This window comes from Anopheles darlingi, chromosome 2 (assembly GCF_943734745.1).
Source record: "Anopheles darlingi chromosome 2, idAnoDarlMG_H_01, whole genome shotgun sequence".
Lineage (NCBI taxonomy): Eukaryota > Metazoa > Arthropoda > Insecta > Diptera > Culicidae > Anopheles > Anopheles darlingi.
The window spans coordinates 8,340,001-8,359,818 of record NC_064874.1 but is presented as its reverse complement, the minus strand read 5'-3'; the positions used below and the strand labels follow the sequence as shown (position 1 = coordinate 8,359,818).

At 49.1% G+C, this 19,818-nt stretch overlaps 2 protein-coding genes across 9 annotated transcripts in view; both read right to left on the bottom strand.

The window, feature by feature from the left end:
• LOC125951316 (uncharacterized) overlaps positions 1 to 706 on the bottom strand; it is a 57,754-nt gene extending 57,048 nt beyond the window's left edge. The window contains exon 1 of the mRNA XM_049680065.1: positions 625 to 706. Within this exon, the coding sequence (XP_049536022.1) occupies positions 625 to 706 (82 nt within the window). The remainder of the gene's footprint in view (positions 1 to 624) is intronic.
• A 17,421-nt stretch (positions 707 to 18,127) lies between these two features.
• Positions 18,128 to 19,818, bottom strand: part of LOC125951145 (ubiquitin carboxyl-terminal hydrolase 36-like) — a 48,460-nt gene continuing 46,769 nt past the window's right edge. For all 8 annotated transcript variants that reach the window (XM_049679768.1, XM_049679760.1, XM_049679761.1 and 5 more), the window contains one exon: positions 18,128 to 19,818. This exon is cut by the window's right edge and continues 4,267 nt beyond it. The gene's annotated coding sequence lies outside the window, so the exon portion shown is untranslated.

Here is a 19,818-nt window from a genome sequence, read left to right as displayed (position 1 = left end):
TTCATACACCTTGACTCAGTTGCTTAACTTATGTCCGACACTGTAAGTGCATGCTCTGCAGTGTATCATCAACCATGTGATTTGAAGTAAATTTAGAATTTGCTTTTCGGTACACTGGTTGATGTATTTAAATATTTCGTCCAGCTTGTCCAAACGGCGAACGGGTTTCATTTGATTAAATTTACATTATTTTGTGTTCCACGAATTGAACACACACACACACACACATGCGTCGAGGCCGATGTTTGCCACTTGGCAAACATCAAAAACACTCAGCACAAAATCGACTGTTCCATCACAACCGTCATGTTGTTCGTTTCATGCATCGAAAAGCAATTATGAAAACTGGACACGCTACTAATGACAGCGTCGCTCAGCGGCGAAATGTGTAATTGGCGGCTGCAGCAACCAAGTGTGGCCACCCTGACGACCAAACGCGAGCACGGAGAGTTCATCGGGACCGGTGCCATTTATCGTCCGCATCGTTGCCCCATTTTAACGATTTCGACGAGCGTACGAGCAACGCACGTTCACGCGCCAAAACTATCCGAACAACAAATTTGCGTTCGGCGGCTCGGATGCGTTTTCCCGCACCCCCAAAAAAAAAACGGAGGAGTCACTTACCCAAGTAGGATTTCCCTTTCGGTGAGGGAGGACAGGAGAAGGTACCGGTGCTCACGCAATCGAGCAGACCGTCGAGACTCATGGCATCGGTCGAGGTGCTGCTGAGGCACGCGCCGCTGACGTCGAATGGATGATGATGATGATGATGGTGGTACTGTTGCTGCTGCTGCTGCTGCTGCAGCTGTTGCTGGAGCTGTTGCTGATGGTTGCAGTAGTCCTCTTGCAGTGACTGATGTTCTGGCTGTAGCACCAGATGCTGCTGGAGCGGTTGTTGTAGTTGCTGGTCACCGAGCAAACGATGACCACCGCCCGCGACCGATGATTGATTCAGGAGTTGCTGCAGTGAGGAGAGCGAACAAAAGCGACACAGAACATAAATCCGGGAGCAGCTCGATGCTTTTAATATTTATGGAAACATATTTTTTAATGACATCGGCACACACACACACACTCGCACACGCACAGTGATTGGTTTGGCAAACAACAAAATGTATTTATTGTTTTCCTTCTGGCAATCGAAACGCATTCGCGGCAACATTTAGCGCACCGGGAATTGTGCTGTTTCCTTCCACTCCTTTTTGCTCCGAGAAGAATTCTTGGCGCTGGTACGTAAGTTAAATGCCCGATCGAGGCCAATCCCTCTTTTGCAATAAATAAATCAAAACGCAATCACGCACTGACCGAATCGAATATTAACATTTCATGCTCGACCAGCGCGTGCTCCAGGAAGGCCTTATGTTGTGCACATGTGGCCACGGGGCAGCTTTTCGCACCAGCTAGACCCCGGCACACACACACACACCTGGACGCCATGGCGTGAATTGAATCGATTAATAATGAAGCTAAGGCAGCATCCGTCCGGCCATACTGTGGCCAACAAAACGCCACAAACAATCTATTGCCATCCCTCAGAGTAATCAGAGATTCATAATTAATTTCCATTTTTCATCGAGCCGGGTCCATGGTCCGGGTCCGGGACCCATGGTTGGCCGGCCATTGCCAACCGACCACAAAAGCATGTCACTTCGATTCGCGATGGCTTCGATCGCGGGGAATCGGTAAATCGGTGCTGCAATGCGGATGTTTCGGTGGACGGGCAAGTCAATTTCAATTTTCGACGGCCATGTCGCTGCAGTAGTAGCGGCCAGGATGCCGGCGCCATCGGAACGCCAATCAATCGCCAACGTCCTCTTCGACGCCCCCGTCAATCCCGAAAAAGCTCGAAAGAAACGACGCTCGACGCTGAAGGAAGACGAGAAGAAAAGAAAAAAGGAGAAGAGGAAGCGGGACTACGTTACCTGGAATGGGGCCACCTCGGAGTCGTAGCTCTCATCGCTGCTCGAGTAGCTGGAGGAAGAGTAACAGTGGCCACGGTCGTACCAGTGTCGTCCACCACCACCACTGCCAGTTGCCTGGTGCTGCTGACCACTGCTACCACTCCGGAATGGTCTACCGTTTGTGAAACCAGCGTTCCTTCCGCCGCCGCCGCCACCACCACCACCACCACCACCGCCACCGGTCGCTATCGATGACTCGGAACCGCCGTAACTGTTGACGGTCGAGCTGGTGGGTTGCGGGCTGGCGCAGCGTCTATGCGGTGGCCGGGCACGCCGTACCGGGATTCTCGAGCGAAACGAGGCCGATTTCCTCAGCGAGGACATTTTTCATTTTGCGCCAACAATCGCGCCCAGAACCGCGTTCAACGATCAGCGATGCTGCCGGGGGCCGTTCGGGTTCGGGATTCCGTTCGTTGCCGTTGCCGGCGACAACAGACCATCGAGAGCGGTAGGAATACCGATTACTGCGATTACTGTGCGGTTTCACCATTCCACGTGACCGAGACGGGCCTTACGTTTTATCGCGGGTCGCGGCCGGATCGAAACGAATTTGACAGCCGTCTACTGGAAAGAGAGAAGGAGAGAGAAAGCAAAACAAAAGCGGATGAAATGGTGTGCCGGGACTCAAGGTTACCGAAGGCATGTATCGAATATGGATGACAAGGTTTCGGATGGAAAAGATTAAAATGAAAACAGAACACACACACCGACGAACATGAAATGTATGTCCTTCCAAGTGTAGCTGTATCGTGCATCAGCATCAGGAGCACCGCGCAACAGTGAAGCAAACATGTTTTAATCGAATTCGAGCCAGAAAATAAATCATAATTGAATTCTGTGGTCCCGTACCGTACCGTGGCGTGGCGTGGCGTGGCGTGGCGTTCACGCCTCGATCGCAGCAAAATCTTATCACTCCTCGGGCGCGCGCACACACACACGCACGAAGTCTCGTCCGTACACACAGCGGAACCGAACGCTGCGATGAATATTGATGCGATTCGCGCCACCATTTACCAGAGGAATTTCGGAATGTTGCAAAAGGTGTGCTGGCATGTGCGGTTCTGGGAGTCGACCCGGCGATTGCGTTGGTTCGCTTTCGGATTTACCTCCCTTTTTCTCGCACGCACAGGTGTTCGTGTGTGCGTGTGTGTGTGCACACAGCAGATGGGGATTATGTCATCTGGCGTTGTAATTGTTTTTTTCTTCCTTTTCTTCTGCTTCTTTTATTTTCGTTCTTGCGTTTGTTTTTTTGTTTTCTCCTCGACGAACGTCGTTTGCACACCAAAAAGTTGCGCAAATTCTTGTGACCAGACCAGCATGTGCTGCGTCTGCGTCTGCGTCTGCGAGTGCGATGCGTTGGGAATAGCAAGCGACCGAAGCACCCCTCAACCTCAAACCTTTTGCGTCGCCGCCGATCGTTAGCTGGAATTGTGCGGGCCAAGCTGCGGTTCTGACAGCGCTAAACCTTCCACCAAATCCATCCGAAAACCTCTCTCGCTCTATCTCGCTTACTGGTCGCACGAAATGGAGTTGCCAATCTAATTTTCATACGGTGTGTTGATGGTGTGTTGGGGACGCGGGGCGATGATCAATACACCTCGTCATGCCATTCTACTCCAAAGACAAACAGCTGCTATTTGCCGGTTTTGAGCGGCAGTTAGTTGGTCAATGCTGGTGGCAAACTGCATGTCAAACGAAATCATTAATGCCATTCAAAATTATCAATTTCATCGTCAACAGCAGCAGCCGGAGCAGCAGCAACAGCAGCAGGAACAGTGGGGTGATGGGGTGTCTGTGCAAACGTTCCCGAGGTTGGTTGGTTGGTGCTCACCCCATCCCGCAGCTGCCAGCAATAATTAATGGCCAATCGTTCTCGTTTCGACGACGTATTGACTCGCGCTGCTCGAGTTGGTCCATCCGAAATGCACATTCGAAATCAATCGCAAACATTCACCGGGGGGGGTGCCCCGTGTCCTCGTTACGCCCACACGATTATTGCGAGTGTGTGTGTGTGTGTTCGGTACCTGGAACGAACGAGTGATTACGAAACCCGCGGTGGCCATTATGGTGCACCATTATGCTTAGTGTTCAGCGTATGACGTGCCTGGTGGTGTGCATCTAATTGCAATGTAACAGCGGGATGATTGGAAATGATTTACATTTTGGAGAGCGAGAGCTTTTTCGAGTGTCCTTCGAAGTTCATCGGATTCCATTTTTAAAGCTGCGGAATGTATGATAAATGTATGCTGTGCGGTTGGGCGATAAGTGCGCAACGAATGTGAAGGCGTCGGACTTTCGGATACTCTTTCACCTAGAGCTGTCAGCGGCCCAGCAAATAGCTGGCCCTCGCTGGTCAAAGATTAATGAGCAGTAGCAGAGCTCCCGTCTGTCATAGCGGAATCTGCATAATGATGCTTCCATTCATGGCGATGGCCAGGCAGAGCGAACCAGTGTTGAGGTCAGTGTTCGATGTCATTTGCCGATGGTTACAACGTCCACGTCGTGCGTGTGTTTCCCATGGCGGCGTCCATGGCGGCAATTAATTAGTCCGGCTGATCAGATCACCGGCACCATCCAGAGGCCGGGACCAGGCCGGGAGATGTTGCTACGTTGGCTACATAGCACGCAGCATCCGCCACGCTGCTCCCGGAGTCCCGCTAGCAGTGAGAAAAATGCAATCAAGCAAAGGCTTCAGTGCCATCGTCTGCGTACCAAACGGACCACAACGACGACGACGACGACAACGACGACACGTAATCCGAGGCTGCTTCCACGATGATGCGTCTCTTTGCTCCTCCCACCCCGTCTCACGTCTCTAGGGACCAGGACAAGTTTTGCAATCAATCAATGTAATTAAAACGAAACAATCAGGGCCAACATTTTAATCCCCGGATCGGATGCGGAACGATGGTGCCCCGGGGGGGGATCTCCGGAACCCGGTGCCGGTTGTGTGTGTGTTCTTGGTGTCCGTTCCGTCGCTCCCGGCTTGAGCTGATGATAATCAATTAGCATCGAAAGCGCGGTGATGCGTGTGCACCGCTGCTTTGGTTTTGGCTTTGGCTTTCGGTTTGGGTCGTTTCGTGCCTCGGGACCGGGTTGCGTGTGTCCTTTGCGTGGCCTTCCCGGAAGTTTTCCTTGCCTTCTGCCGGAGATTTATTGGTCCTGATTTATGTGACACTCCGAGCGAGTGAGCAAGCAAGCGAGTGAAGGAGTGTGTGACTTTTGCAGATGCAAATGGTGTCGTTGATGGTGATTCGATTCGTTTTCGTTGAAGCAATGGAGACGCCTGGTACCTTGTGCGAGTGGCATTGGTCTTAAGCTTACCCATTAAATTGATATTCAATCGCACCACCAAATGCAGTCAATGAAGAAGGAATGAACAAAATGAGCTTCACTCGTGTGATTGGCCACAATTTATTAGATTAAGCTCCTGTTCAATCAATTGAGCAACCAATCAATCAAATCAATTTCCAGCCCATTCAACAGCAGCAGTCTACCATTGAGTGGACCGCATTCGCCGAGTTCCCGGAAGCCTTCATGTACCTTCAGGTGAAAATGAAAAAAAAAACCGGGAAAAACTCCTCTCGTGTCAAAAGACAATTGGCAATAATTGTTGCTGAACGTTCGTTAATTACTAACGACCAACAGGAAGGCCGTGTCCGTCGTACCACTTTAAGGCCAGTTAATGATCACTTTTCGATGATTTCCGATGATGACTATTGCACTTCATACTACTACTACTACTACGGGACAGCACGCCACTAGCTTATCAAAGGCCCGCTTCCTTTAGTTGAATATTCATCCCGCTACTAGTGTGATTAATGAATTGCATTCATTGCCATCGGTTGGAATGGCTTTTCGAGGATTGGGATGCCGAGCTCAGCCGCTTTGATTTGCTCTCTCGACCAGTTGCCGTTTTTTGGGGAATGCTTTCCACGGTCTCGCTCTCTCTCTCTCTTTTTCTCACCAAAAATAAAAAACGAACCGCATTTTGCCTTCTTTTTCGATGGTTCACTTTACGAGCAGCACGCTGATGGCCTCTTGATCCAAGTGAGAGACCCGGGGAGGGAACGGGGGATGGGGAAAGCCTCCTCCGAATCGCAATTTGATCCCTCGCTTAAAACCAATTTTCCTTTTCAATGAATATGAATAAATCATCTCCTGCGATGCTGCTCCTTTTGCTGCTGATGCTACTCTTCTTTCGTCTTCGAGATCTCGGCAAATGGCGATGGATTTCGGTGCGGTGTGATTGGAACAAGAAGGGGTGCCTGATTTCACATTCCATTTCACTCCCACTCCCCCGAAACGGGCGTTCGGACACGATTACATTCTTTCTTTATTCTTTCTTCCGGCAATCCGGAACACACAAACACACACCCCATGGAACGGTGTGCGAAGGTGGTCAAATGATTCAACAAACAAAACGTTCCGAACCGATGCCCTTTTCGTGGTGGTATGGTGCAAGGACGATAAGCAAATTGCTGCCACTTCCTTTTATGATAATTTATGTGCGATGCCGCAAAACCACCGAACACCCGTCCGCCCAGCGCTGCACAGTGCAGCTGCGCGTTGCGGATAAAAGAACCCAATAGGAGCTTTTATTAGATTACGGCTTTTAGAGGGTATGGGCAAGGTGTGTGTCTACTACCTTTGGGCCGAGTGCTCCCCGGGACGTGCTACCGGAGCCGGATTGCACTTCGATGCGCCCCACTTTCGAGCATCATAATCCTGCATCTGGTTCGGGTTGGCAGGAAATTTCTTTTCCACTCCTTGGCCCCGTGATCGCGGATCCCAACGGATGTAAGAAGTTGAAGCGGAACGGCCGGGAAGCTAATCGGTGGAGCTTCCGTTGAGGAGCCACGCCTGCAGGCCGGGAAAGCTCGGGAGGGAAATTGAAAAGCGATTGAACGCGAACATTAACACAATTGCTCCAACGGTCCGGTCGGTCGGTTGGTCGGTCGGTCGATGGAACGGATGAACACGGCGCCCGATTGCATCCGGTGAAGGAAAGCATTATTCATTACTTTTCAGCTGTTTCCTGGTGCTGCTCCTGGTGCTGCTGCTACTACTGAAGCTGCAGCTTTCATTTCATTTTTCGCACCGTTCGTGACGATTCAAAGTAGTTGCGCCGGTATAGACAATGCAGAGAACTTCGCGGCACTTGCAACTCAACCGAACGGCAGCTATTGTCTCGCGTTTTCTGCTTCCGTAGAACGAGTTGTCAATGGAAACCAATGGATGCTGCCATCACCAGCTGGAGCACAACTTGGAGTTGTTGGCGCTTTAAATTGCATTCAACATCATTTTCAACCAAATTGAACGTTGTTCATTCTTCGCCAGATTGAAGTCATTGGGCTCTTTGGTACGTCGCGAATTTATTAATAAAAGTTTATCTCCACCTCGTCCGCTCGGCGAATCAATTACCTCATAAACTAAAGCATATTACTTAATGATACTGTCAAGTCTACCTCGCCTCCCTCCCGAGGGGGCTAATTAGTATAAATAGCTCGTCTAATGATGCACCACAAAGGATCGCACGAGACGATACGATACGAATGACCGAATTCAAATGTCCTTGGCATCGTTGGCGATAGCTCGCTCGTCCCTCGCGTTAATGATCTCTTTCTCTCTCTCTTTCCCTAGGTTCGGTGTTCTCGGCAATCGGAATCGTAGCTTCTGACAACCCCTTCACCAGCCGGGAGCGCTCGGCCATCATAACCATAAACTTGCAAACCGTTGCACTCTCTTGAAGATGGCTTTTGGCGTTGGGGCGAAACGAACGAACGAGCGCTCCTTGGACTCGCACTTCTCGCACACACACACACACATTCCAGGACGGCTGACCAGTGCGCGGAGCTGTTACGCTTGAGGGAAAATCAATTAGCATCATTATTTATGCAGAGTGAAAATCATTCCTCATTAAAGTGGGGCGCTGAAGGGGGAGGGGGTAGAGGAAAGGGGTGAAGGGGTTTGCAACGCTATCAGCATCGCGCCTGTCAGCTACCGGTGGGCGCGATGTATGCTAATGAATTTATGATACAGACCACTGCAGCCGGTGGCAAGCTCAGCATTGTGGCAAGCTCACAATGGTGGTGTGCGTGCGTGCGTGCGTGTGTCAGGCGACTGGCGGGTAACGTGTTGCCGGCCAGGAGTGTCTTTAATAGTCTGGCCAATTGTTGTTGTGGCTGACATTGTGCGTGTGGTGATGAGCTGAAGGGTTGACTACAAACAGTTGTTCTCGATTCTTGACCGTTTTTGATGCGAGCAACAAAATTGTTGATGGGAAATTTTTACTAATCCTTATTCTTGAGAGAAGAGATAGAAGCGAACATTCATAACCTCAATTGATCGTATTGATCCATCACAAACTGTCACCGATGATCTGTCAAGTAGTAGTAGGCTTCTCAAGAAGAAACTGAGCAGCAGACTTCCAAAGAAAAATAAAGCTTTAGGTTGGTTTCAATCAACGAGAAAGCTCTTTCTGACCACCACAGTAATGGCCACCGGACGTGACGCCATTCGCTCCCCATCGCAGCCGAATTACTTGCGTCGCGCGCGCTCTCTCTCTCTCTTTCTCACAAAATGGCGCACGCAACCGATCTCATGCGTCTTCGCACTTTACGATTATCGCGAACCGCTACGTTACGATTATCAGCGGAAGGAATGTTTTTTCGGCGTCTCGGCGACTCGAACGAATCAACAACTTGCCTCCCCCCGGGGGTGTCCCTCTGGTGGGAAGGGAGTTATGGGCTTTCTGTTTGAGTTCGCCCTGTTTATGGTGGCGCTTTCCGTGCGCTGCGTTTGCGTCGCGTCGTTGATCCACGATAAAACGATTTGTGGCCGAACGTTGCTTTCGTATGATTTAGGCACGTCCCGGGCACGTCCGTATCGCCATTTTTTAAGAGGCGAACCCCGGAATCCGGATAAAAAGGGTCGCGTTTCGTTTAAGGGACCTCCAAAAGGTTGGTTCCCCGGGGAAGAGGGAATGCAACACAGTGCACTGAACGGAACGCGAGAGGGACACGTTTCCAAGGGTCCAACAACCGTCAGCTTCCGTTGGTGGACCGGAACAAAGAACCTTAGCGTAGCAGGGGGGTAGCAGAGTGTTATCTTAGGAGTAGCAGTGCGGCCACTCCTGCACCTCATCCAACCAACTGTCAGATGAACACCAACGGTCGAGCTGTCGGAGGGTTGAAATCAATTCGGCGCTTTAGCTTCACCGGCACGTCCTTGCTGTCGATTCTGACCGGTTCCTGGTGCCCTGCAAGCAGCAGCAGCAAGCAAGCAAGCAAGGAAGACCGGCACCGAACCGTACCGAAAAGACGGCGTACGAACAAGCAACTCTTGACTATTTATGGCGAAAGAGGGTAAAAAGGTTTACCGATAAAGGGGATTGGGGAGAGAGGGGGCATCCAACTTTGGGCGCACCGTTTGTTGCGGTTTTGTGGTCGACCCCGGAGCGTTCGGACCCAATCGCTGGCACCTCGGACCGAACAAATTGCCCCTATCCGGAACCGAATGGGTTTTTGGTGAGGAAATAATAAAGAAAACTCGCCGTAACGCTGACCACAGACCACGGCACGGTGCTGCTGCTGCTGCATCCAACGACGACGACGACGACGGCGCTCGATTCTCATTACTGACACCGTACTGACGGTGGTGGCCAATCGTCGAGACACACACTCACACACACACGAAAGAGCCGAATTGGAATAGTTTTTTGGGAGGAAAATAAATTTCCTCACCCCGCACCTACAAACCCCATTTTCTGCCTTCCGCTGCAGAGCATGCTGCCTTAAAGTAATAGCCCCGCCGAGACGGAGGCCAGAGACAGATGGTATCAGATAGAGCGAACCAGCTGCTGCCGCTACTGCTGCTGGTGACCAGTTGGCTGGACGACATATTTTCTGCCCAGAAGTGAGGAGATGGTAAGGAAGGGAACCGTTAACTGCCAGTAAGCGTATCGTTCGGAATGGAGCGGCCATTGCAAGACGATCGGACATTTGGATCTCGTCTCGACGATGGCGACGACGATGGCACAACGGGGACAATCATGAAGAGATGTGTCGTGTCGCTGTGTTTGATGGATGGTTATGGAGGTGGATAGCTCCCGCCGACGTCATCACACACACACTCACACACACACACACACAAGACAGCAAGAGTCAGCGCGAGCGAAGCATAAATCGCTCCAAAAAGGACGGTGGCTCTGAAGGTTTGAGGTATTGCTCCTCGGCGTACCGTAGGACCAACCAAACGGGGGGGGGGGGGGGGGCCTGGTTTGTTGCTGGCCCGAGACGAAACATAAATTTCGTAAAAGCGACGGGCTTCGTACACGTTCGTACACGTTCGGTAGTCGCATAGTTTCGTTCGTTTCACGGCGGTTGATGACTTTCACTTTTGCTTCTACCAGTCAGTGGCAGAGTGTGTGCGTGTGTGTGTCAGGGGCATTTTCAAACGGTTCCAATGCGATTCCGGGATTCCTTCTCTTCCTTACTGTGCGTTTGGAAAGCACAATGGAAGACCTCGAGAGGATTGTCGTGGGACATTTATTTACTAGAGTATCGTGTCTGAGTTTTTTTTTTATCAATATATGATCCAATTGGGCATCTGGCAAAACATTTACCGGAGAAGGAATTGGCCTCTGTTCACGTCGGCATTACCTCTACAGCGCGTGATGCATGTTGTTTTCGACAAAACATTGGTCTGAACTGTCGTTTTACGAAAGCAAAATGAGATTTATCGCTGCCATTGGTAACTTCAAATGATTTTGTTCGTATATCTGTCATCAGTATTGCTACATATTGGACAATAGCAGTCGCCATTGGTGGAAGCACAACATGAGTTTTCCATGAGCTAAGAGGCCAATTCTGTGAAAACTTTTTCACAGATAGTCGTTTGCAGATTTTAGATAGTGTTTTGTTCGTATATCCAGATGCCAGAAAAAAACTTCACTTTGGTTAAAACGTGATTTGTATTCGGTAGTTACCACATTCAATAATATGCAATATGCATTACTATTTAATAGTTAACATCGTTAGCATAGTTTGAAGTTTGACTTTGAGTTGAAGTATTTTTATATAAATAGCAAATCAAAAGTAAGCGAACATTCTTGAGGTTCAAGTTGTCTATTATTCCTAAAATCTGATTATTATTTGAACTCATGGGTCACTACGAATGTACTGAATACGGACTGTCATAACCAACTTGGATTTCGTTATAAAGAAGTTCCTCTGCTGTTGCCGCTCACTCAATCTGTCAAAACCATGAACCCTCGTCAGCTCGTACGCCTCCATTGTCTTAAGTTCCTGTTGCGTAAACATAAATGACTTCAGCAATTACCTGGTCGGGCCTGGCCCATCGGCGATATAATGTATAAACCTCTTTCCACCAAACTCGCCAATCAACAGCAAGACACACGGAGCTCAGCACACACGCCATTTGTAACTTCACACAAATTGAGCTATCAGCGGTACAAGGCAAGGAAGCTGGCGCATAATGTTCGCTCAAGTCCTCAGCTATTGCTGTAGGTCAGAACCGCACCTGGTGGAGAGGTGCTGGTGGCTGGTGTGCTGGAGTGTGAACTTAAGCAACGCCAGCAAAGTGTTAATTATCAGCCATACATTACGAGCCACATACACACACACACACACACACACGCGCGCGCACACCGAGACCACTAGCCACAGCAGGTACGCCACCAACTACTGACCGATTTTCGTCCTTATTTTTCGGCAGGCGCCAAGGCCACTAGACAAACACTGGCCCGAAGCCAGCTAGCCTGTGTGTGCGCGCGTGTGTGTGTGTGTGTGCGTGCTTGCGTGTTAATATGGCGGTGATGGTGGTGGGCTGTGTTGCGATAAATTCATTAGCCAACGATCGCCTGGCCGCGGTCAGTGTGTGTGTGTGTGTGTGTGTGTGTGTTCTGTACTTGGCCAAGGACTCCCGGCCGGACTCCTGGCCGAGTCCGGTGCTGATGCAGGTTTCCGTGGCCACCGTTTGCCGCAGCATCACTTTCCCGTTCGTTCGTTCGTTCGTCCTTTCGCTCTGCATTAATAATGGCGCTTAATTTTCTCACTCCTGGACTGTTGGCGCCTCCCGATGGCATAACCTATTTGGCCCCGGACACTCCACTGGGTGTGTGTGTGTGTGTGAACGCGCGCGCGTGTGTGTGTGAAGAGGGAGGTTGAATAATTTACTGAAGGAAATTACCAGCTCATCACAGTCACCGGACCGGTCGGTCTTCGAACGGCAATGGTGGTCCTCCAGGACCTCCAGGTCTCCTAGGATGGACTCACACGTGACGTCGGCACCTTCACGGGAACGCCAGCTGGCTGCCCCAGCCAGAAGCAGCAACGGCCAGTGACTAATGGTGTTTTGCAAACGGATTTATTATCCAATATGTTGCCGACCATTCTTCCGGAGAATGCGCATTCTTCTGCGTTGCTTCTTCTACCCACTGCCTACTGCCTACCCAGCCGGAAACACACGGAATTTGTCCTTTTAAAACAAATAAACATCTCGAGCAAGCTCGAGACGCGACCGTTCATCGATACTTTTGCGGTACTAACGGTTCAATGGCTTCCGTTTTTTGAGGGGACGGGGGAGGTTCGCTCGAGCGTGTCGCCTGCTGCCGTCCGGATAATAATGTTTGCCCAGCCCAGATCACCGACCAGACCGACAGCGTCACCGGACGTCCAACCAAAATGGTAACAGCCGGATCGAGAGGACAAAGAAACACAGTAACGACAGCTGGAGAATTAACCGTAGTCCCAGTACTAATCTTCTTTATTTCTGTCACCCATCCGCCCGTCCGCTCCGTCACCCTCTCTCTCTCTCTCTGTTACCGCTGACCCGCAGAACCACTAAGGACCAGCCGGCGCACTGAAGGAACATAAAATCGTACGCCCGGCGGTCGGCGCAATTCGTTTGCGTTGTAAAGTTCGTATTCGAAGGCGCAGAGCCGGTGGGAAGGGAGGGCAGCAAGTGCAGGACCATTCGTTCGTTCGTATAATCCTCTTCAAACGATGGCGGATACGTGATAATGCCAAAGTCTTAATTGAAAATCGGGTCTCCAAGAAATGGGAAGTTCGGTGCCGAAGCGAAGAGGGCGGCCATCGCATCGCTGGCTATTGCTCCCGCGAGCACGATCGAGTGAAACAATGGCACTTACCCGGGAGGGCGGGGCGTGCGAGGGCCAGGATCATTACCACCACGTCGTCGTCGTGACCATCATTGGCGCATATTAGCATTTACTATTATTATAACTTTTCTGGCCATTTTTCTTTGTCGCCATCGTTTCTCTGATTTTATTTTTCCTTTGTCGCCTGTTGGGAGGATTTTATGCTTCAGTGCGTCCAGTGGTGCGTCGCCGACTGTGGAAGGAGGCGGTCGCTTTGTTTGCCCCCAAAAACTCCTCCGTCGGAATTTATGAATCGCGAGACGCACTCCGACTGCTGCTGCTGCTGCTTCGGCTGCTGCTACTACTACTACTACTTCGGTGCCAACTTTTGATGAGAAGCAGACTTTTCGGATGGAACCTTTCCCTGATTTATCGTAGAGACGCGTTGAGAGCGCGTCGCTGGCGTCCGCCGCTTGATTTATGGATGCGTTAAGCAGAGGATACAGATAACGGGGAGAAAAAAATAGGAGAAAAAAATAATCAGAAAAAAAAATGGCGATCCGAAAGGATTGGTCACACAGCTTATGTGCACATTCCACAGACCGTCCAGTGCGCGCCCACACACACACACACACACAGACACCCGCACAAAAGGGAAATCCATCACCTAGCGGGACTGGCGAACAAAAGTTTTAATTATTTGTCCGACATAATTAGGATCAAGTTTCGCATCCCATTAATCCGCCAATGGGACACCAGCCGGGCCGGCCGGGAATGCCATAGCCGGAAAGCTTTATACCTCGGGGGTTCTCTATTTGTTTGGCGTGAAAGGCCAGAAAGAAGGACAACAAGAAAAAAACACACAGAAAAAGCACGGGACAGTTTTCCGGTGTTGCACTCGGTACCACGGTTCGCTGACCACCCTGAAAGCAGAATATGATGCGCTACTTTATGCGTAGCGCAGCGTGGGCTATGCTCACAGCCCATGCACTTCTACAAAAGAATGGCGCAACATCATCATCATGATCAGAATAGAATTCCGGTTTATCGTTCTTAACAGGATTTACAACGTCGTGTTCGTTGTTTTACATTTGTTCTAAGCAAGTGGCGGGAAAATGCTGAATTCTTGTACTAAAGCTGGAGACTCATTGTTCAAGTGTTAACAGTAACAAGTACCACTAACAAGACAAGAGAACAACACAAAAATTAATTAAGGTACAGAATAAAAGGCACACCATATCCTAGAAATTGAAGAATGCATCTGAATGCATAGAAATTGAATGTGTGTGTATCGTGTTCTACGGCGTCATCTTGATTCGTCTGCAACTGCTTCGAATTCTTTCATCGCAAAGACAACGGAATACAACATAGTGCATTGTCCCTATCGGAACAACGAAAGTGCTCCAACTGTGCTGCCGGTATGTGTATGTGAGCGACATACTTGATAGGCAATAACGAACAGATGGTCATCAAGATCATCAAGCAGTACCACTACGCCCATTCAGCGGGCTCAAATTGGCACTACTGCTGCATTCTGCTACTACACACCAGTGTAGGGCGGTACTATCATTCGGAGTGACTGGTGATACTCGTCCGCTTGCAATGATTGCCACTTAACGTTGAAAAGCGTTCTATGAACTGCTCCTAAACGTAGCTACTAAAGCCAAGCTGCAACCTTGGCTACTACGCCCCGCGGACCCGGACCGTAAAGTAACGACCTTTCCCTCGCTTCCCTAATTACAAATTCCTTTTAAAGCATTCCCCTATCCCTCGATGGAGCTAGTTATTGCCAAAGTGCCAATGCTTACTCAAGAACAGTTCACCGACTCTGCAGCACAGACACACACACACACGCTCACAAGCAGGGCCGGGATGGTGCAGAGACCAAAGTAAACAGATTCTTCGGACGTAGCCAGATGTTGACCTGAATCCCGGGGGTCCGTAAAAGCATTACAACGATCTAGGGGAACGGGCTATGGTTTCGGGCGACCGACAAGGACATCGTCACCATATGTCTATTCGTCGTGCGATGTAGCTGGAGAGGTCCCCGCCTGGCTTTGGCCCTCGAAAGGTGTGTAATCGGGTCATCGGGAGTGCAAGAAGATGAAGCGAAGACACCGCACGGCACCGGACGGGTGACCGGTTGCCTAGAGGGAAAGCGAACATGAAGAGCATGTGGTCGCTCAACGCGTTCAACGACATCATCCGTCGTCCGGTGTGCCGTTGAAGACCAAATAAGGGAGTCGTAGTCGTCGTCGTCGTCGTCGTCGTCACCCTGCGGACCAGGTCAGGCGCTCCCCAGGCGCTGTTACTAGCCCCGAAAAGGAAATTCCAAACCGACTTGCAATGGGTGTCAAAGCGTGGCCCTCAGCCACGCTGCTATGCTGCTTTTCGGGCGTGCCGATGTGGTGTGTCGATGTGGAGGATGCTGTTGCTGCTGCTGTGGCTGCTGCGGCTGCTGCTGGCCAGAAATCACGTAGAGCAGGGGCAGCTGTCGAGCTTCGACAGCGAGCGCATGCAGATTTGTTTGCTCTACCGTCACCATCTTCGCCCTTGTTTTTGTGGAGCGTGGGATGTAAGAAGGAGGGGGGGGAGGGGGGGGGGTCTTCGACTTTGGACACCACGCAATCGGGCACGTGTCGGTGGTTAACGAAATTATCCATCAAGTGTTTCCAAGAACGCAGCAACCCGTAAACGTCGTCCTAGTGGCCGTCACTGAGTCTCGGACTCGATGTCAGCTGTAGGTAACTTTGATGGAAATTGTTGCACAGCAACCATGCTGGGAATGTGCGTAATCGAAGTTTGCTTTGGCACCGAACGAGTGTCTTGCCTATTTCTAATCGCAGTGCACATTGGAGATCATTTGGAGAGAGAGAGAGAGTAATTCCAAGAGACAGTAATCGTTTAACTATCACGACCGTACAACCGTCATTAGAGTGTTCCAGAGTGTTTCGTGTGATTTTTCGCAAAATAGAACATTTCAATTAGCTGCATGAGAGTGATAGACGACGATCGAATCCCGAAGTGTGTTCCGAAAACAATTTAAATCCACAAATTGATGAAATGGTTTAGTTCGAATTGAGGGTGGAGTGACGGTATCGACATTGAATGTCCCTGGCGCTGGAATACGAAGAATCGTGCTTCTGCATTTTCTTCCCACGTCTGCCCTGCTAATGCATCCGATGAAGCAGGTAAGTAGCTAAACCATTACAGTTTAATAAGTTTCACCCAAGTACCACTTCGTCAATCTAGCTTATGGCCACCGTCGTATAAGCCACTAACATGCCCGTGCGCGTTAGCATGAGTTTTAAAAGGGGTACAATTTATGCGCCAAGTTGTTAAACCGTTCCATCCTCTCATCCTCCACAAGAACACCATTTTTATGACCCAAAGAGGGGTTCACACAGGTTCATCCGGTGGCCGCCCGGGATCGCTTATCGCACCTGAACATACACATAGTTCCCCCCCACCTATGCTGCTCTATGCTGCTACTACTGCAGTCGCGTAATATTTTTTGCTCCCGATCCGTCGGATGGTTGGTTGGTTGGAAGCTTAACCGCCGATGCTCAGGTCCGTGAGTCAGTGGCAATTTGATTGTTTTTCCGTAAATCCATTACGTTCCTTTTTATTGATGGCCACTTCCGTCGCGAGCAACATTCGCGCAAACACCGGTGGATGTATGTCCTGGCATGCGTCAGAATGTTGCAGACATCCTCCCAATGGGGGTAGAATCTAATGAAAAACAAGAATCATCACCACACGATCCCCACCAGGTGTAGCTTGGATGCAAATACTGGCAACTAGCAGGGTTGGGTGGCCAAATGGGTTGTTGTTGTTCTTTTGCGTTTGGTGAGATTACACACCGTTCTCGAACAATCCGTTGGCCGTGGGGCTTCCTGGCGCTCGATCGTTGTTTGCTTTGATGCCAAAGCAAGCGCTTCACATATAATGTTCTATTCGCGAGGCAGCTTCGTTTCGAGGTTACGAGAAGATTGAACATGTTTCTCGGTACATGTTCACACATTTGGTTGCCTCGTTTGGTCGAGAACAACATTTCCACTCTCGTGTGCACTGCCGAATGTCACGTCGCACCATGGCACGAGGGAGCGCTCGTGGTCATTGCACCCATTTGGAACCGCCGTGGCTCGTGGTGGGGGAAAAAAAAAGGAAAACTTTCCCTCAACATAAAACTAACACTCGCGCCTCACAAAGAGGCAACTGCCCGGTGGCGGTGCACAATGTTTGAAAAATGGTTTTGGGAGGAGGTAAAAAACAAGCGATGAAAATTGAAGGAAAAAAACATTTCAATTGCCCGCTCCCGTGGCGTGGCGCACTCTTTTCGAACGCAATCGTTTAAACAAAGTTCGCCCACTCCGCTTGGTTGGTGGACCATTTGAAACGTGAAAACAATTGTTAAACCCATTAAAACCCTCAGCAACCCCCGCAACCGGACAGACGGTAGAGGCGGGCGAATGGAACAACGTCCGTCGCTCGGTTCTGTAATCTGTCGGCATACATCGGTTGGCAACCGAAAGCGAAGGGTCAGTGCATCGATGAATGCGTTAACTGGCCGCTCCGGCAGATCGAGAGTGGACCACTGCATTTGCAGCAATACTCTAATCCTTTTTTTTTCTCGGGATTGGTTTTAGAGTGCGGGTGTGTGTGTGTAACGAAATATTGTTGGCCCTCGAAATCCATCGGATTAGCGGTCGGATTAAACAGAGCTGGAGCTCGAGATGGTGATGTTATAGCCATTTCAGTGATATTCTCTGCGGGGTTTTCTATCAAATTGGATTCAAAACATTTACTCTCGTCGAACAAATATTGGGAAAACACATAAAATATCTGCTGTAGAATAGAACTAGCTCAAAGGAGTAAGCCAGTTATTTGAAAATATTATAAAAATACTACTTAACAAAGGATTTTGTATCTAAATACTGAAAATTAGAAAAAAAAACAATATTAGAAAGAGTTGTGAATTGATGAATTTCCATCAGTCGATCATATCGGATTACTCAGCTGCCTTGCCATCGCTCCTCTGACCAGAATACACATAATCGGCTTTATAGGTTTTTTTTTGCTTTTATTTTTCCTTTTATTCCTTAACTTAGAAAACTCTATGCAGTATAAAGTTCTTGTCTGTGTGCATTTACGGTGCGCCATGAGCGGCAGGTAATGCTTGTGTGGCTTTTTTGTTTGTTTTGTATGCTTCTTCCATGTTTTTGCGTCTGTTTTTTCTCCCTTTTCTCATTTCGGTTTGATTCACTGTACTCCTTAGCCATTTTGTTTGTCTTGTTTGTTTTTTTTTGTTCGCTGCACACTACTTCCAACCACTTTCGTAAGCCTCTCTTTCTCTTTTGTATTTCGCGTGGCGTTTTCAACTATTGTTTTGCATTTAGAATCTACTCGCTATTGTTTTCTGGTTTTGTGTTTTGTTTTGTTTTGTATGATTATTGGTTTTGTTGTTGTTTGTAATCGGTTCGGTTTTGTGAGCTCTATAAACATCTAATGATTTCATCGTTCCTTTTCCTCTCAAACTTTCTCCCTTTTCATCCTCAGCCCCGTTTTGCCTTCTCTGCTTCCTTATCTGCAGCAACTAGATCCAATACGGAACACACACTCTCTCTTTCTCTCTCTCTCTCTCAGACACACACACACGCACCTCCACGCCGTGCTACGTGTAAAAATTGTTCAACTTTCGCGGCCAGTTTCATTAACTCTAAATGTTGTTAATCCTTGTTTATGATGCCTTTTTCATTGTTTGCTTATTTATAGTTCCTTTCCCCCTTTCCCCCCTCGTTTCTTTAGCTTTATCTTAAATATTATCGCCTTGTCCTGTTTCTCGTTTACCGTATCGTATCTTTCATATCGCTAGAGAGTTAGAGGATGGTTTTGGAGCGGGAAGGTTTTGGAATCGTAAATATTGGGTTTTCTCCTCTTCCTCCGCCGCTCGCCGGCTGGTTTCCTATGTATAATATGCTAACGCGGTTCGTGTATCGTACGTGTCGGTGTCTATGTATGAATGTATTTGTGTAAGAAAGTGTATGCTGCGATGAAAACCAATCGATTTGTTTTACAATTTGAGAGCCCCTCTTTTCTGGCTCGCTCGCTCGTTCGTTCTTTCTATAAAATGTTCTTCTCACATGCGATAACCCCATTCACACCAATATGTTCATTCATACTGTCCTTATCATGTCCTGCAAAACCTCTTGCACACTTTGACCTTGCACACGACATACATTTCCATACATACATTATCGGGCCGTAAGAAAGATCCTCTCTCGCTAACAGCTGTTTGAGAGAGACGTCAACAAAGGAGCTCTATGATCATATGTATAGATTTATATATACTTTTTATATGAAAAAAAAGCTGTTTGAAAGCTAGATGCACTTCAACGGCTAGTGGATCCGTGTTCACTTTCTCAGAAGGTCTATATCGCGTGTGCTGTTATGTTCCAGTGTTTGTTTACTCTACTTTGTTTTCACGCCGACACTTGGCTTAGTACCTAAAGTAATGAGATGAGTCTTGCGTAACGGGCATTCGGCTTGTTTGTCCTACATTGAGGGCCTGCTGCCTGCTGCCTGCTGTGTGTTTCCCTGTGTGGATGCATATGCCTAGAGAGATACGAGAGGAGAGCGAGAGATAGAACGAACCATCACGCAGCATCCGAGAGAAGCACTTTCAGTCTTCGTGTATCCAATTTCCGTCGTGACTGGTAGAAAATAATTATAATA